The 19,292-nt window shown below is 35.2% G+C and overlaps 1 protein-coding gene across 1 annotated transcript in view; it reads left to right on the top strand.

Annotated features, from left to right (window-relative positions):
* dclk2a (doublecortin-like kinase 2a) overlaps positions 1 to 19,292 on the top strand; it is a gene marked incomplete at both ends in the record, with an annotated part of 62,941 nt that overhangs the window by 22,072 nt on the left and 21,577 nt on the right. The window contains 12 exons of the mRNA XM_083909369.1: positions 887 to 985; positions 1,235 to 1,285; positions 2,784 to 2,878; positions 3,829 to 3,916; positions 4,050 to 4,155; positions 5,187 to 5,244; positions 6,000 to 6,119; positions 6,203 to 6,349; positions 6,432 to 6,565; positions 6,780 to 6,857; positions 6,966 to 7,062; positions 7,582 to 7,662. Of these exons, the coding sequence (XP_083765495.1) occupies positions 887 to 985; positions 1,235 to 1,285; positions 2,784 to 2,878; positions 3,829 to 3,916; positions 4,050 to 4,155; positions 5,187 to 5,244; positions 6,000 to 6,119; positions 6,203 to 6,349; positions 6,432 to 6,565; positions 6,780 to 6,857; positions 6,966 to 7,062; positions 7,582 to 7,662 (1,154 nt within the window). The remainder of the gene's footprint in view (positions 1 to 886; positions 986 to 1,234; positions 1,286 to 2,783; positions 2,879 to 3,828; positions 3,917 to 4,049; positions 4,156 to 5,186; positions 5,245 to 5,999; positions 6,120 to 6,202; positions 6,350 to 6,431; positions 6,566 to 6,779; positions 6,858 to 6,965; positions 7,063 to 7,581; positions 7,663 to 19,292) is intronic.

The raw sequence follows: 19,292 nt of genomic DNA, 5'->3' as shown, positions 1-19,292 counted from the left end.
CATTCTCCTGCCATTATTAATTGGACATCATTGTATTAAAATTTTATTTATCTTGTTGAGAGGCCACAGAAACAGATTGATCCGTTTAAACCGCAAGACCAACTCTCCTTCACAGTCCTTCAGCAAACACTGGTCAACCTCACAGGAAGCTTATTTTAGTAGCAGACCAAAGGATTGACATCCTGTCTAATTATTTTTATATTGTTGTGTCAGGTTAACTCACAACAGGGAAACATCCTAACCCTCGCTGTGTTAATTCCTTTTTGAGGATGAGTGACGGCGAGTGGGTCATAACCATACAGAGGTGGTTTAGAGCTTTTGTCTCACTTATTACTCTCTTCTGCTCCACTTTTAAGAATCGGGTCTTTTGAAAGAACCAAAAAAAACCTGACCTTCCTTTTTGGGAAAGTAGGTCCAATACACACTCTACTTTTACTCTACTTTGGAAAGAGATTAGGAGTATTAAAATGCAAAATTGTGTGTGTTTTCCACATTCTATGGTACACACAAATACTCGATTAATCCATAAAATAATCAACAGATTAATTGAGTATGAAAATAATAGTTTCAACTACTTACAAATCAATGCAGGAATCAATACCCTTAGTGATACCAGCTAACAAATGACAGCAGAACCAATTTGAATCTAACTGAAATTTAGCCTTTGATTTATTCTCAAATTTTCTATTTTGTGAAGTTGTTGAAGTAGTTCAGTCAGAAGACCTCAGATGGTTCACCTCCTTCCCTGTGCTCTCAGCTACAGCAGCTTGTTGGGAATAACTGTGCCACGTTAACACTTTGTTTTGAGAGGAAAGAGCCCGGGCCGCGTTAACAGCTGAAGGTTAACGTATGCATCGCTGACCCCTGAGCGTGTGTTTTCCACCAGAATGCAGAGTGCTGAAGTCATCGTACGGCCGCTCCGCGACTCCGCACAGGACCGCTAAGAGTCCCGGACCTTCACGACGCAGCAAATCCCCTTGTGGAGGTAAAACACGTGACACGTACTGGAAATAGACCAGAAACTGTGTTAGGCCTGTTTAATTAAAATAGATTGTTGTACACAGTGGATAAAAGATTCCCCGTGTTGAACAATTTTAATTCTCCATTGACATTTTGACATAATTAGTGACATTTTAACCACTGGAGGTAGTTTTGCCTTTTGAAAGTTTAACTCATTTTGTTTTGTATCGACAGTATATATCTTTTTTTTTTTTTTTTTTTTTTGATACTGCAGTAAGGCGACCTGTCCACTTCTCCACCAGTCAGCTTTCCATCAAATCCCCAGGTGAGGCTGGTGGTGGTGATGCTACAGCACAGTGTTCCTTGTTAAACGCCTGCCATATCAATTTACTGTGGTAATTAAGTAAAATGAGCTGCTCACAGTTATAAAGTTCTCCTAATCAGTCTGTCAGGGCAGAGTAGGTCTCAGGTTATGGAAGGATGTTGTGTAATCACAATTTTGCATCGACAGGATGCAGTTTCTCTCTTTTGAACGGTTCTCTTTCGAGGAAACGGGAAAAAAAATACACAAAACTCAAGCTACTTGCCAAAACATTACATTATTAAAGGTCCGGTATGTAAGAATCATCCCATCTAATGACATCTAATGGTGAAACTGCACATTCCAAGTGCATCCACCGCTTCCTTTTCTCAGAGCGTGAGGGGAATTATGGCAGCCTTCACATACCAGGAAGCACTCATTCACAACTCTCCCTCATATCCTCCTCCTCCTCCTTCCTCTTTGGTTTATGCATTAGGTTTATGTGCTGTTCTTAGGCTATTTTGAAGCAATTAGACAACTATACAAACGTACATATGGGTAGTTAACTGTAATTGAATTAATGTCTTTAATAGATAAATATGCACCACTGAGGTACAATGACATGAGGAAATCACCTCAGCTGGGTTTATGCAGATGAAGAGCTGTTGAGTTTTAAGTTTACATTACATTAGTGTGTATTTGTGTCAGAAACCAGGACAGAGGGAGATAGAAATAGATTGTTCTGGGCAGAATGAATCACTCAAACTCAGGTAGCAGCTCTCGTCCTTCCTGCTGTGTGCATGTGCAACTTGTTCTACTAAATACTAAAAATGTCTGGAAAAGAAGGTGATTTTTGGCAATTGAAAAAAAAATGAAGGAACATCATCAGCATAAAGCAGAAGTGCCCGAAGGATGAATTAGTTATGATGGAGAATCTAATCGTAATGTGAAAAACTACTGATTTCATCACTTCCAGATACCTGTGACTAAATGTTCGTGCCTTTATAGATCCACTGGCATCTGTAGGTAATAATGCAAATGAGAAAATGGTAAATTTAGGCATAATATTGTTGAAAATGCAATTATTTTTCTTCATGTTTTGCAAAAAGATACTTGGCAAATCCAATCCAACTTTATAAATGAAGTTGGATTGGAAGTGTTACACTCTTTGCCAGTAGGTGGCAACATATGCATCATCTGATCCAAACCACTCCCTAATGTGTATCTTACTTGGATGAATCATGAATGCATTCAAATGTATAAATAATCTGAGTTACCCTGAGTCACTGAAAGATTTTAACACGCTGATTTATTCGTAATCTATGGAGGAGGATTAGTGCCACGTGTGAATTTTTTTGGAACCAAAATTCAAGAGACAATTAGTATTTAAAACAAGTGACTTTAAATCTCAGATTAAGTTACATTTGGCCCTAATCCTCTTCCGTAGTAAGCGGTTCAATCCCATTTTTGAAATGGTTCGAATATCTTTTCTGTTACCTGCCGCTGTTTTCACTCCATACAGTTAACGGCGTATCAAGTAGCCAGATCTCAACGTCAAGGTCCACAAAGTCCTCCACTCCGTCTCCCACAAGCCCCCGAACCCTCCCCAGTTTCAGGGTAAGAAGATTATAAATTATGGATTATATATTAACAGCACATGCACTCGATGTTGTACAAGATACGATGAACAGATTTACTCAAAAAAAGTTATTTAATGGTCCCAGACAAAAATAGTCAAATGTGACAGCGACGAAGCTTATGTTGCAGATCTATGATATGTTTTTGGTAGAGTTCAAGATTATTAATCTCATTGATTGATTAATTCTTCCAAAAGATGCTTGTCAGTACTAAACTACAGTTTCTAACCGATCCAGCCAACGGGCAAACTTCCAGAGAGCCGACATCGTGAAAACTCTTGAAACTCAGTCAAAGACTTATGTGTCCACATTAATTTGGCAGGATATTAGATTGTATTTTTTTTATGATTTATTGGTCTAGAGTCAGCAGTTTAAAAAAAACGCACACGAAAGGAAGTCATTCATCACAGGGAAAACTGTTCAGACAAAATAATGTGATGTACAGTACGACACAGTGGGGTATTGAAGTGCTACTGTACATTATTGAAAAGAGTGAATTTTAGCAGGACCTTTTATAAATATAGTCATAGCATGTGAAGATCACAGTGTTGGGCTTTTACTGAAATAATACATGGATCATTCATTTAGAGCTGTAAAGTGATATGGAGGAGGTCCACTTCAGCTGCTCTTGACACCATTTTTTACCAAAGATGAGCTTTTTTCAGAGCTGTAGCTGTATTTTTATAGTAGAAATGTGAAGGCCATTTTTATGAGCTATATTCTGCATTTTCAAATTGTACGTCTTTAGTGGTTAGAAGCTACAGGGAAAAGTAACCCACTAATATCAATCCAGCCATGTTTCAGCCACATAAAGCATGTTTTGTGGGCGCTTTTTAGAGTCGATGGTTGCTATGGTGATTTGTCTACTTGTTGTCTTTTTTTTAAGGCCAGAGCGTCATTTCTATTTTTTGCTTCGTTTGCATCCTGCAGATCCCTCCGTCACATCACGTCTCCTCTCCAAATGTAAACGGCTCATTGAGCGACCACCAAGAGCAAAGCAACCAACTGAGTCCAGAGGGTACATCTGCCTTTCCTTTCCTTTCCTGTATTATCTTTGTTGTTCAGCTTATCATCCCATAAGAACCCTCTTTTATTGAACACAACACAGGGCTTGTCCTACTTCCATTCTAACCTTCACCTCCCCTTCACAGTTAACGGCAACCGCTACATTCCCGACTCCACCATTTCGGAAAAATACAAAGTCGGGAAGGTCATTGGAGACGGTAACTTTGCTGTGGTCAAAGAATGTGTGGAGAGGTGAGTGAAAAAAAAACACACACACACAGTGTAAGTATGTGTAATGCACACTTGAGTGCTGTCTGCGGCGATGACTCAGCACTGTGTCTTATTATTGCGCTGCTTAATGAGGCTTTCATCACACGCGGTAACAGTTTAACCAGGGTGTTTAAGTCCTGAAGACTTAGTCACAGTGGAGACGGAAATATTCTGTGGATTAAACCCAGTGGTGAATTCACTTTGTTAGCCTTTTAATCTGAGTAAATAGAGATGAAGATGATGAGAGGATATATATATTTTTTGATCAGTCTGAACCGATATAAAATGGACAATCCAAAAATCTACACACGGACAGAATAAAAAATCAGCTAAATCATTTAAGTCGAGTCGTGTTTGGGCTGTTTTTTTCTTCTTTTATCTGTATCGTCCCATCTGTAGTTTTCATACAAGCTAATGGACTGTTTAATATTGGTGCTACTTCCTGAAACTCATTTGTTGGTGATCATCATATTGTACTTGAAAACCAGTCCAGCGATTTTGACCAGTACCAGACCACTACTGACCCCGAATATCAATCATACTGGTTCATTGTTAATGAGATGCAAACAAAACCAGACTCCGCTCATTAAAACATTGCACCATAGTCGTGTTGTTTACGCTATGATATTATTATACTTGTTGCAAGTATAATAGTAAAACTGCCCTGAACATGTTGTCAGGCCTCAGGTGTTTTAAATTCTCTCCTCGCCACAGTGATGTAGTGATGTGTTCCACTGTGGCTTCACAGTATCGTTGTCGCTGAGGTTACACGTGTAACCCAGCACACGTCTGGCTCCAGTCCTGATACTGGCTGTAATGGCGGTGAAACACTCCTCTCTTGAGTCTGGTGTTAAATTCCTCTTTAATATTCCTGTGGAGCCTGCCTGAACCTGCACTGCAGGGCTTGTACAGCACCATTGTTCCTGCACTAGCTCTGATGCCGTGTGCTTCATTTAGGTTTTCCAGATGGTTTTGTGACATCAGAGACTCTTATTGTGTTGTTTTCTGCTCAGGTCGACAGGAAAAGAGTTTGCGCTGAAGATCATCGACAAGGCCAAGTGCACTGGAAAGGTTTCATTCTTTTTTTTGTCACCCTTTCCACCTTTTTTCTTCTTCCTTACAAACTCTCACACATGAAAGGAAGTGATCGTATGTTATTGTTCCACTTTACTTTAATAGCAACCACATACGCAGACTTCCCTGTGTCACACTTAGATTATGTTTTATTCATCACACTTTCTTATGCACTGAAGAAACACACTCCTGACACCAATTTGAATGAAATGAACAATTGTTTTTTAATGGCTCATGTAAACCCTGTGCACTGGAGTATGTATATGTATGTATGTATGCATATATATATATATATATATATATATATATATATACATACATGTGTGTGTGTGTATATCTATGTATGTATGTGTGTATATATGTATGTATGTGTATATATAAACATATATGTATGTATATATATATGTATGTATATATATATGTGTGTGTATATATATGTATGTGTATATATATATATATATATATATACGTGTGTGTGTGTGTGTATATATGTATATATGTATGTATGTATGTATGTGCATATATAAATATATATATGTATGTATGTATGTGTATATGTATGTATGTATATATGGATGGATGTTTTCTTTATCCTAAGGGGGCATAAAAGAAAATAATTAAGAAGCACTGATATACTGAATGTATACTGTGTATATGTGTATATGTGTGTGTGTGTGTGTATACATATATATATTTATATATATCTGTGTGTATAAACATACACCAACACACTCATTTGTGTGTGTTTCCAGGAGCACCTCATCGAGAATGAGGTGGCTGTGCTCCGCAGGGTGAAACACCCTAACATCATCATGCTGGTGGAGGAGGTGGACACTCCCTCTGAACTGTACCTGGTCATGGAGCTCGTCAAGGTCGCAGTAAAAGCCAATTCTGTGTTGTTTTCTATGTTTGTTCTCTGTGTGCGCTCTAACCACTGCGATTGGTGCTAGCGCAGGGAGGGGATTTATTCGATGCCATCACCTCCTCGACCAAATACACAGAGAGAGACGCCGGCATCTTGATCTACAACCTGACCGGAGCTCTGAAGTATCTGCACAGCATGAACATCGTCCACCGAGACATTAAACCCGAGAACCTGCTGGTATATATTTGCACATGTGACACTTTGACACCTGTGAAATCCAACTGCGAACGCCTATCAACTGAGCATGTGTCCATTTCAGGTGTTTGAGTGTCCAGATGGCACCAAGTCATTGAAGCTGGGGGACTTTGGCTTGGCCACAGTGGTGGAGGGACCTTTGACCACCGTGTGTGGCACTCCTACATATGTCGCTCCAGAAATCATCGCAGAGTCTGGGTGAGCTGCAATTGTTGTGGACTGATTTGTTAAAAGATATAAGTATTTCTCAGTGAAAAGTTGTCAGTATAAAAGGTTACATTAAATGATTGTACAATAAAACAGTAAATATATGTGTGTTGTTTCATGTCCAGTGAGTGCTGGAGTGATGGTTTGCTGTAAAATGTACATTTCATCCTCCATTGACATTTTTTGTTGTGGTCTGTGTTCACAGTTATGGTCTGAAGGTTGATATCTGGGCCGTAGGCGTCATCACCTACATCCTTCTCTGTGGCTTCCCTCCCTTCAGAAGGTACTTTGTCTCATTCGAACATCAATCATTAAAAAGTACATCAGTTTACAGTCATACAGTATATGCTGATTCATTTATTATTGCTGTTGTTGTTGTTTTTTAATGTAGTGAGAGCAATTTGCAAGAGGACCTGTTTGAGCAGATCCTTCAGGGGCGACTGGACTTTCCCAGTCCTTACTGGGACAACATCACAGACTCAGCCAAGGTTGGAAACACTCAAACTCGATGAGCTTGTTTATGCCACTTCAGACAATATAATGCATTCACCAAGGCAGGAGAAAGTCTGAAATAGGTTTACACACACACTGTGAGCCTGCTCTGTTAATGACTAGTGTCTGGTGAAGGACAGAAACCCCTCCAGCCCTCTAAATTAATGTCATGTATTACGGTGACAGCCCACACTCAGCGTGTGCGACCAAACTGCTAATTAAACCCACTGTGGCTCGTCACTGTAGACAAGTGCACTGTAATAGATGCTGCAGCAACAACGAAGCTGTGCAGGTGGAAGTGTTAAGACAGGATCTTGTGTGTGTCTGACATGAATTTCATCCCATGACTCTGCAGTTTCCCTAATTGTTTTGGGTTTTTGAAAAAATAAAAAGGATATTACTGTTTAATTTACAGACGATGAAGAGTTGAACACAATTTTACCAGCGTTACCTCGTAGAAAGCTAGCATCTGTCGCCCCGCAGGATTATTTTTAAATTGATGTGTTCTGTTTCAGGAGCTGATTGGAAAGATGCTGCAGGTCAACGTTGAGGCTCGATACACAGCACAAGATGTCCTCTCCCACTCGTGGATCACGGTATGATTTTAAGACCGTCTGTGTACAGTATATTTGCTTGAACATTACTGCGCAAAAACATTTAAAACCACAACCGTCACACAGTACAGGGAGACAGGATGACAATTTAACAGATGTTTCACAATAGACCTACACCATGCTAATACGTCTATCTGTATGTTACTGTAAATCTTTGATGCAGCAGCAAATGATGTGATGGTAGTTTTAGACATGAACATGAGCTAAGGTGCAGTGCAGGACAAAGAGTGTGGCAGCAGAAGTTAACTGGCAGTGCATATATTGTCCCTTTTTTTTAAACTGTTAAATGTTAAATGAGCAGTTGGAGAGGATTATATTTACGATGTGGTCATTTTTCAAAATGACTGTGTTCTGCAACATGAATCGTAATGTAGCCTCTGTGTCGTGATAAATATATCATGAGGCTGCAGGAAACACCAAGCAGGAATGTTGAACTGAGGACTGGAGGGATAAAACGGCAAACCTCTGCACTGCCCTCTAGTGGGCTACCTGCCCACTGAAAGGAGGGTGCGTGGTTGTTGGGCGTCATACCATACTGCATGGGTGTCAAACTCTGGCCCGCGGGCCAAATTTGGCCCACCGTGTAATTTCATTTGGCCCTTGAGGCAATATCAAATTAACATTAGAGCTGGCCCGCCGGTATTATACAGGGGCACCGCCGCTGCCTCAGCTCCGCACCCAAGCTGCTCAATTGCTCTCCATGTTCGGCAGCACTTATCTATGTGAGCAACTTTTCTCCTCAAAGAAGATGACAAAAACGTCTCACAGGATACGTCTGACTGATGAACACCTTCGTTCGATAATGAAGGTTGCCTCAGCTCAAAGCCTGAACCCCGACATTAATGAACTAGCATCCAAGAAAAGATGCCAGGTATCTGGCTTGGGCACATCAGATTAGATCAGTGTGTCGCAAACTGAGCAGTAAAAAGGCCTGAATGGTTGATTTATTCATTGTTATTTTATTTTCAAATTTATTAGCTTGTGGAAAAAGTTAATGTTGATATTTGCCTCAGAAGGCTGCAAATAGAAAAGAGGCATTCAATTTTTTATTTAATATGCCATTGATGTTTTTTCGTTTGTTTTTTGAAAGTTGATTTTGCACTATTAAGTTATATAAGCGTTGCTTGTTCCATATTCAGTGTTAAAGCAAATCAGTGTAGCAAACTGAGCAATAATTAACATTTTATTCATGCACTTTCTCTTGCTACTTCAAGGCTTGAATGTTTGATTCATTCATTATTGTTATTTTATTTTCAAATTTATTATTAGCCTGTGGAAAAAGTTTATTTTGATATTTACCTCAGAAGGCTGCAAATAGAAAAGAGGCACTCCATCCATTATCTACCGCTTATCCTGTATTTAGGGTGCATTCAATTTTTATTTAAAGCGGAACTAGACCGGAAGTTCCTATTATCGCTGTTTTTTTTGGTGTGTATCTGCGTCATTACCTTGTTTATGAAGCCTGACGGTTCTAAACAAACAGTTCAGCCACTGCTGAGAACGTTGTGTTTTATTGTAATCTCGGGGCTCAACGAGATCACTGAAAATCCCGTACTAGTTACGACGTGACGAAGCTATTTTTAAACATTGTTAAAACAATGTTTTGATAATGAGTAGCAATGCATCCACCGCTCCAGAGAGGGAGCTGCGCTTCTGAGAGCTGACGTGATAGATTACGTCACTTCCAGATACCTGGCCAATCACAACACAGGTGGGAAGGCTCTACGCTGGCTGGCCAATCACAACACACTCTGTCTTCTCGGGCGAGATTTATGGCTGAAATAGCGCGACTGACAAGCGCTTCGAAAAGGACAGATTTCAATCGGCTCGTTTACATCAACTAGGAGGATTTTGACCATAAAAACAACTTAATATATGTAAGTAGACCTCCATAACTCACATATATGTGCAACAGGACCACTCTATGTGACCTTTAAATTTTATTTGATATGCCATTGATATTTTTTAATTATTATTATTATTATTTGAAACTCGATTTTGCATGTCACTATAAAGTTATATAACCCTTGCTTGTTCAATATTCAATGCAAAACTTGTTTGGGTCCCTATTAAAAGGTTAATTTGTTCAACCTTGGCCCGCGGCTTTGTTCAGTTTTACATTTTGGCCCACTCTGTATTTGAGTTTCACACCCCTGCCATACTGTGATGTTTTAGGTGATTTTGGATGCCTTACTATATTATCATGTTTTTTGGCAATACTATACTATACTATATACTATATATATACTATACTCAAGTTTTGGATAAAAAAGATGTTTTTCAAAAAAATTGACAGATTTTGGACCACATAGTATAGTATGTCTTTTTTGTCAAATTTTGAACCAAATTTTTTTTCCCAAAAAATGATCACATTTTGGAGACATAGTATAGTATGACATACTACATAGTATAGTTTGACGTTTTTGTCACGTTTTGAACCAAAAAAAGGGTTTTCAAAAAAATTGTCAGATTTTGGACGACAGTATAGTATGTCGTTTTTGTCAAATTTTGGACCAATTTTTTTTTTCTCCAAAAATGGTCACATTTTGGAGACATAGTATAGTATGACGTACTACATAGTATAGTATGACGTTTTTGTCACGTTTTGAACCAAAATAAGGGTTTTCAAATAAATTGTCAGATTTTGGACGACATAGTATAGTATGTCGTTTTTGTCAAATTTTGGACCAATTTTTTTTTCTCCAAAAATGGTCACATTTTGGAGACATAGTATAGTATGATGTACTACATAGTAAAGTATGACGTTTTCGTCACGTTTTGAACCAAAATAAGGGTTTTCAAAAAAATTGTCAGATTTTGGACGACATAGTATAGTATGTCGTTTTTGTCAAATTTTGGACCAATTTTTTTTCTCCAAAAATGGTCACATTTTGGAGACATAGTATAGTATGACGTCATACATAGTATAGTATGACGTTTTTGTCACGTTTTGAACCAAAAAAAGGGTTTTCAAAAAAATTGTCAGATTTTGGACGACATAGTATAGTATGTCGTTTTTGTCAAATTTTGGACCAATTTTTTTTTCTCCAAAAATGGTCACATTTTGGAGACATAGTATAGTATGACGTACTACACAGTATAGTATGACGTTTTTGTCACGTTTTGAACCAAAAAAAGGGTTTTCAAAAAAATTGTCAGATTTTGGACGACATAGTATAGTATGTCGTTTTTGTCAAATTTTGGACCAATTTTTTTTTCTCCAAAAATGGTCACATTTTGGAGACATAGTATAGTATGACGTACTACATAGTATAGTATGACGTTTTTGTCACGTTTTGAACCAAAAAAAGGGTTTTCAAAAAAATTGTCAGATTTTGGACGACATAGTATAGTATGTCGTTTTTGTCAAATTTTGGACCAATTTTTTTTTCTCCAAAAATGGTCACATTTTGGAGACATAGTATAGTATGACGTCATAAATAGTATAGTATGACGTTTTTGTCACGTTTTGAACCAAAAAAAGGGTTTTCAAAAAAATTGTCAGATTTTGGACGACATAGTATAGTATGTCGTTTTTGTCAAATTTTTGACCAATTTTTTTTTCTCCAAAAATGGTCACATTTTGGAGACATAGTATAGTATGACGTACTACATAGTATAGTATGACGTTTTTGTCACATTTTGAACCAAAAAAATGTTTTTCAAAAAAATTGTCAGATTTTGGACGACATAGTATAGTATGTCGTTTTTGTCAAATTTTGGACCAATTTTTTTTTCTCCAAAAATGGTCACATTTTGGAGACATAGTATAGTATGACGTACTACATAGTATAGTATGACGTTTTTGTCACGTTTTGAACCAAAAAAAGGGTTTTCAAAAAAATTGTCAGATTTTGGACGACATAGTATAGTATGTCGTTTTTGTCAAATTTTGGACCAATTTTTTTTTCTCCAAAAATGGTCACATTTTGGAGACATAGTATAGTATGACGTCATAAATAGTATAGTATGACGTTTTTGTCACGTTTTGAACCAAAAAAAGGGTTTTCAAAAAAATTGTCAGATTTTGGACGACATAGTATAGTATGTCGTTTTTGTCAAATTTTTGACCAATTTTTTTTTCTCCAAAAATGGTCACATTTTGGAGACATAGTATAGTATGACGTACTACATAGTATAGTATGACGTTTTTGTCACATTTTGAACCAAAAAAATGTTTTTCAAAAAAATTGTCAGATTTTGGACGACATAGTATAGTATGTCGTTTTTGTCAAATTTTGGACCAATTTTTTTTTCTCCAAAAATGGTCACATTTTGGAGACATAGTATAGTATGACGTACTACATAGTATAGTATGACGTTTTTGTCACGTTTTGAACCAAAAAAAGGGTTTTCAAAAAAATTGTCAGATTTTGGACGACATAGTATAGTATGTCGTTTTTGTCAAATTTTGGACCAATTTTTTTTTCTCCAAAAATGGTCACATTTTGGAGACATAGTATAGTATGATGTACTACATAGTATAGTATGACGTTTTTGTCACGTTTTGGACCAAAATAAGGGTTTTCAAAAAAATTGTCAGATTTTGGACGACATAGTATAGTATGTCGTTTTTGTCAAATTTTGGACCAATTTTTTTTTCTCCAAAAATGGTCACATTTTGGAGACATAGTATAGTATGACGTACTACATAGTATAGTATGACGTTTTTGTCACGTTTTGAACCAAAAAAAGGGTTTTCAAAAAAATGGTCAGATTTTGGACGACATAGTATAGTATGTCGTTTTTGTCAAATTTTGGACCAATTTTTTTTTCTCCAAAAATGGTCACATTTTGGAGACATAGTATAGTATGACGTACTATATAGTATAGTATGACGTTTTTGTCACGTTTTGGACCAAAAAAAGGGTTTTCAAAAAAATTGTCAGATTTTGGACGACATAGTATAGTATGTCGTTTTTGTCAAATTTTGGACCAATTTTTTTTTCTCCAAAAATGGTCACATTTTGGAGACATAGTATAGTATGACGTACTACACAGTATAGTATGACGTTTTTGTCACGTTTTGAACCAAAAAAAGGGTTTTCAAAAAAATTGTCAGATTTTGGACGACATAGTATAGTATGTCGTTTTTGTCAAATTTTGGACCAATTTTTTTTTCTCCAAAAATGGTCACATTTTGGAGACATAGTATAGTATGACGTACTACATAGTATAGTATGACGTTTTTGTCACGTTTTGAACCAAAAAAGGGTTTTCAAAAAAATTGTCAGATTTTGGACGACATAGTATAGTATGTCGTTTTTGTCAAATTTTGGACCAATTTTTTTTTCTCCAAAAATGGTCACATTTTGGAGACATAGTATAGTATGACGTACTACATAGTATAGTATGACGTTTTTGTCACGTTTTGGACCAAAAAAAGGGTTTTCAAAAAAATGGTCAGATTTTGGACGACATAGTATAGTATGTCGTTTTTGTCAAATTTTGGACCAAATCTTTTTTTTCTCCAAAAATGGTCACATTTTGGAGACATAGTATAGTATGACGTACTACATAGTATAGTATGACGTTTTTGTCACGTTTTGGACCAAAATAAGGGTTTTCAAAAAAATTGTCAGATTTTGGACGACATAGTATAGTATGTCGTTTTTGTCAAATTTTGGACCAATTTTTTTTTCTCCAAAAATGGTCACATTTTGGAGACATAGTATAGTATGACGTACTACATAGTATAGTATGACGTTTTTGTCACGTTTTGAACCAAAAAAAGGGTTTTCAAAAAAATGGTCAGATTTTGGACGACATAGTATAGTATGTCGTTTTTGTCAAATTTTGGACCAATTTTTTTTTCTCCAAAAATGGTCACATTTTGGAGACATAGTATAGTATGACGTACTATATAGTATAGTATGACGTTTTTGTCACGTTTTGGACCAAAAAAAGGGTTTTCAAAAAAATTGTCAGATTTTGGACGACATAGTATAGTATGTCGTTTTTGTCAAATTTTGGACCAATTTTTTTTTCTCCAAAAATGGTCACATTTTGGAGACATAGTATAGTATGACGTACTACACAGTATAGTATGACGTTTTTGTCACGTTTTGAACCAAAAAAAGGGTTTTCAAAAAAATTGTCAGATTTTGGACGACATAGTATAGTATGTCGTTTTTGTCAAATTTTGGACCAATTTTTTTTTCTCCAAAAATGGTCACATTTTGGAGACATAGTATAGTATGACGTACTACATAGTATAGTATGACGTTTTTGTCACGTTTTGAACCAAAAAAGGGTTTTCAAAAAAATTGTCAGATTTTGGACGACATAGTATAGTATGTCGTTTTTGTCAAATTTTGGACCAATTTTTTTTTCTCCAAAAATGGTCACATTTTGGAGACATAGTATAGTATGACGTACTACATAGTATAGTATGACGTTTTTGTCACGTTTTGGACCAAAAAAAGGGTTTTCAAAAAAATGGTCAGATTTTGGACGACATAGTATAGTATGTCGTTTTTGTCAAATTTTGGACCAAATCTTTTTTTTCTCCAAAAATGGTCACATTTTGGAGACATAGTATAGTATGACGTACTACATAGTATAGTATGACGTTTTTGTCACGTTTTGGACCAAAAGAAGGGTTTTCAAAAAAATTGTCAGATTTTGGACGACATAGTATAGTATGTCGTTTTTGTCAAATTTTGGACCAATTTTTTTTTCTCCAAAAATGGTCACATTTTGGAGACATAGTATAGTATGACGTACTACATAGTATAGTATGACGTTTTTGTCACGTTTTGAACCAAAAAAAGGGTTTTCAAAAAAATGGTCAGATTTTGGACGACATAGTATAGTATGTCGTTTTTGTCAAATTTTGGACCAATTTTTTTTTCTCCAAAAATGGTCACATTTTGGAGACATAGTATAGTATGACGTACTATATAGTATAGTATGACGTTTTTGTCACGTTTTGGACCAAAAAAAGGGTTTTCAAAAAAATTGTCAGATTTTGGACGACATAGTATAGTATGTCGTTTTTGTCAAATTTTGGACCAATTTTTTTTTCTCCAAAAATGGTCACATTTTGGAGACATAGTATAGTATGACGTACTATATAGTATAGTATGACGTTTTTGTCACGTTTTGGACCAAAAAAAGGGTTTTCAAAAAAAAATTCAGATTTTGGACGACATAGTATAGTATGTCGTTTTTGTCAAATTTTGGACCAATTTTTTTTTCTCCAAAAATGGTCACATTTTGGAGACATAGTATAGTATGACGTCATAAATAGTATAGTATGACGTTTTTGTCACATTTTGAACCAAAAAAGGGTTTTCAAAAAAATTGTCAGATTTTGGACGACATAGTATAGTATGTCGTTTTTGTCAAATTTTGGACCAATTTTTTTTTCTCCAAAAATGGTCACATTTTGGAGACATAGTATAGTATGACGTCATAAATAGTATAGTATGACGTTTTTGTCACATTTTGAACCAAAAAAGGGTTTTCAAAAAAATTGTCAGATTTTGGACGACATAGTATAGTATGTCGTTTTTGTCAAATTTTGGACCAATTTTTTTTTCTCCAAAAATGGTCACATTTTGGAGACATAGTATAGTATGACGTACTACATAGTATAGTATGACGTTTTTGTCACGTTTTGAACCAAAAAAAGGGTTTTCAAAAAAATTGTCAGATTTTGGACGACATAGTATAGTATGTCGTTTTTGTCAAATTTTGGACCAATTTTTTTTTCTCCAAAAATGGGCACATTTTGGAGACATAGTATAGTATGATGTACTACATAGTTTAGTATGACGTTTTTGTCACGTTTTGGACCAAAATAAGGGTTTTCAAAAAAATTGTCAGATTTTGGACGACATAGTATAGTATGTCGTTTTTGTCAAATTTTGGACCAATTTTTTTTTCTCCAAAAATGGTCACATTTTGGAGACATAGTATAGTATGACGTCATAAATAGTATAGTATGACGTTTTTGTCACGTTTTGAACCAAAAAAAGGGTTTTCAAAAAAATTGTCAGATTTTGGACGACATAGTATAGTATGTCGTTTTTGTCAAATTTTTGACCAATTTTTTTTTCTCCAAAAATGGTCACATTTTGGAGACATAGTATAGTATGACGTACTACATAGTATAGTATGACGTTTTTGTCACATTTTGAACCAAAAAAATGTTTTTCAAAAAAATTGTCAGATTTTGGACGACATAGTATAGTATGTCGTTTTTGTCAAATTTTGGACCAATTTTTTTTTCTCCAAAAATGGTCACATTTTGGAGACATAGTATAGTATGACGTACTACATAGTATAGTATGACGTTTTTGTCACGTTTTGAACCAAAAAAAGGGTTTTCAAAAAAATTGTCAGATTTTGGACGACATAGTATAGTATGTCGTTTTTGTCAAATTTTGGACCAATTTTTTTTTCTCCAAAAATGGTCACATTTTGGAGACATAGTATAGTATGATGTACTACATAGTATAGTATGACGTTTTTGTCACGTTTTGGACCAAAATAAGGGTTTTCAAAAAAATTGTCAGATTTTGGACGACATAGTATAGTATGTCGTTTTTGTCAAATTTTGGACCAATTTTTTTTTCTCCAAAAATGGTCACATTTTGGAGACATAGTATAGTATGACGTACTACATAGTATAGTATGACGTTTTTGTCACGTTTTGAACCAAAAAAAGGGTTTTCAAAAAAATGGTCAGATTTTGGACGACATAGTATAGTATGTCGTTTTTGTCAAATTTTGGACCAATTTTTTTTTCTCCAAAAATGGTCACATTTTGGAGACATAGTATAGTATGACGTACTACATAGTATAGTATGACGTTTTTGTCACGTTTTGAACCAAAAAAAGGGTTTTCAAAAAACTTGTCAGATTTTGGACGACATAGTATAGTATGTCGTTTTTGTCAAATTTTGGACCAATTTTTTTTTCTCCAAAAATGGTCACATTTTGGAGACATAGTATAGTATGATGTACTACATAGTATAGTATGACGTTTTTGTCACGTTTTGAACCAAAAAAAGGGTTTTCAAAAAAATTGTCAGATTTTGGACGACATAGTATAGTATGTCGTTTTTGTCAAATTTTGGACCAATTTTTTTTTCTCCAAAAATGGTCACATTTTGGAGACATAGTATAGTATGACGTACTACATAGTATAGTATGACGTTTTTGTCACGTTTTGGACCAAAAAAAGGGTTTTCAAAAAAATTGTCAGATTTTGGACGACATAGTATAGTATGTCGTTTTTATCAAATTTTGGACCAATTTTTTTTTCTCCAAAAATGGTCACATTTTGGAGACATAGTATAGTATGACGTACTACATAGTATCGTATGACGTTTTTGTCACGTTTTGGACCAAAAAAAGGGTTTTCAAAAAAATTGTCAGATTTTGGACGACATAGTATAGTATGTCGTTTTTGTCAAATTTTGGACCAATTTTTTTTTCTCCAAAAATGGTCACATTTTGGAGACATAGTATAGTATGACGTACTACATAGTATAGTATGACGTTTTTGTCACGTTTTGAACCAAAATAAGGGTTTTCAAAAAAATTGTCAGATTTTGGACGACATAGTATAGTATGTCGTTTTTGTCAAATTTTGGACCAATTTTTTTTTCTCCAAAATGGTCCACATTTTGGAGACATAGTATAGCTATGATGTACTACATAGTATAGTATGACGTTTTTTGTCACGTTTTGAACCAAAAAAGGGTTTTCAAAAAAATTGTCAGATTTTGGACGACATAGTATAGTATGTCGTGTTTTGTCAAATTTTGGACCAATTTTTTTTTTCTCCAAAAATGGTCACATTTTGGAGACATAGTATAGTATGACGTACTACATAGTAATAGTATGACGTTTTTGTCACGTTTTGGGACCAAAAAAAGGGTTTTCAAAAAAATTGTCAGATTTTGGACGACATAGTATAGTATGTCGTTTTTGTCAAATTTTGGACCAATTTTTTTTTCTCCAAAAAGGTCACATTTGGAGACATAGTATAGTATGACGTACTTATATAGTATAGTATGACGTTTTTGTCACGTTTTGGACCAAAAAAGGGTTTCAAAAAATTGTCAGATTTTGGACGACATAGTATAGTATGTCGTTTTTGTCAAATTTTGGACCAATTTTTTTTTCTCCAAAAATGGTCACATTTTGGAGACATAGTATAGTATGACGTCATAAATAGTATAGTATGACGTTTTTGTCACATTTTGAACCAAAAAGGGTTTTCAAAAAATTGTCAGATTTTGGACGACATAGTATAGTATGTCGTTTTTGTCAAATTTTGGACCAATTTTTTTTTCTCCAAAAATGGTCACATTTGGAGACATAGTATAGTATGACGTCATTAATAGTATAGTATGACGTTTTTGTCACATTTTGAACCAAAAAAGGTTTTCAAAAAAATTGTCAGATTTTGGACGACATAGTATAGTATGTCGTTTTTGTCAAATTTTGGACCAATTTTTTTTTCTCCAAAAATGGTCACATTTTGGAGACATAGTATAGTATGACGTACTACATAGTATAGTATGACGTTTTTGTCACGTTTTGAACCAAAAAGGGTTTTCAAAAAAATTGTCAGATTTGGACGACATAGTATAGTATGTCGTTTTTGTCAAATTTTGGACTATTTTTATTTCTCCAAAAATTGTCACATTTTGGAGACATAGTATAGTATGACGTACTACATAGTATAGTATGACGTTTTTGTCACGTTTTGAACCAAAAAAAGGGTTTTCAAAAAAATTGTCAGATTTTGGACGACATAGTATAGTATGTCGTTTTTGTCAAATTTTGGACCAATTTTTTTTTCTCCAAAAATGGTCACATTTTGAGACATAGTATAGTATGACGTACTACATAGTATAGTATGACGTTTTTGTCACGTTTTCGGACCAAAAAAAGGGTTTTCAAAAAAATTGTCAGATTTTGGACGACATAGTATAGTATGTCGTTTTTGTCAAATTTTGGACCAATTTTTTTTTCTCCAAAAATGGTCACATTTTGGAGACATAGTATAGTATGACGTACTACATAGTATAGTATGACGTTTTTGTCACGTTTTGAACCAAAAAAAGGGTTTTCAAAAAAATTGTCCCAGATTTTGGACGACATAGTATAGTATGTCGTTTTTTGTCAAATTTTGGACCAATTTTTTTTTCTCCAAAAATGGTCACATTTTGGAGACATAGTATAGTATGACGTACTACATAGTATAGTATGACGTTTTTGTCACGTTTTGGACCAAAAAAAGGGTTTTCAAAAAAATTGTCAGATTTTGGACGACATAGTATAGTATGTCGTTTTTTGTCAAATTTTGGACCAATTTTTTTTTCTCCAAAAATGGTCACATTTTGGAGACATAGTATAGTATGACGTCATAAATAGTATAGTATGACGTTTTTGTCACGTTTTGAACCAAAAAAAGGCTTTTCAAAAAAATTGTCAGATTTTGGACGACATAGTATAGTATGTCGTTTTTGTCAAATTTTGGACCAATTTTTTTTTCTCCAAAAATGGTCACATTTTGGAGACATAGTATAGTATGACGTACTACATAGTATAGTATGACGTTTTTGTCACGTTTTGGACCAAAAAAAGGG

This window comes from Microchirus variegatus, assembly GCF_963457635.1.
Source record: "Microchirus variegatus genome assembly, chromosome: 23".
Classification (NCBI taxonomy): domain Eukaryota; kingdom Metazoa; phylum Chordata; class Actinopteri; order Pleuronectiformes; family Soleidae; genus Microchirus; species Microchirus variegatus.
Note: the sequence above shows the minus strand (reverse complement) of the source record. Positions and strands in the feature narration are given on the sequence as shown.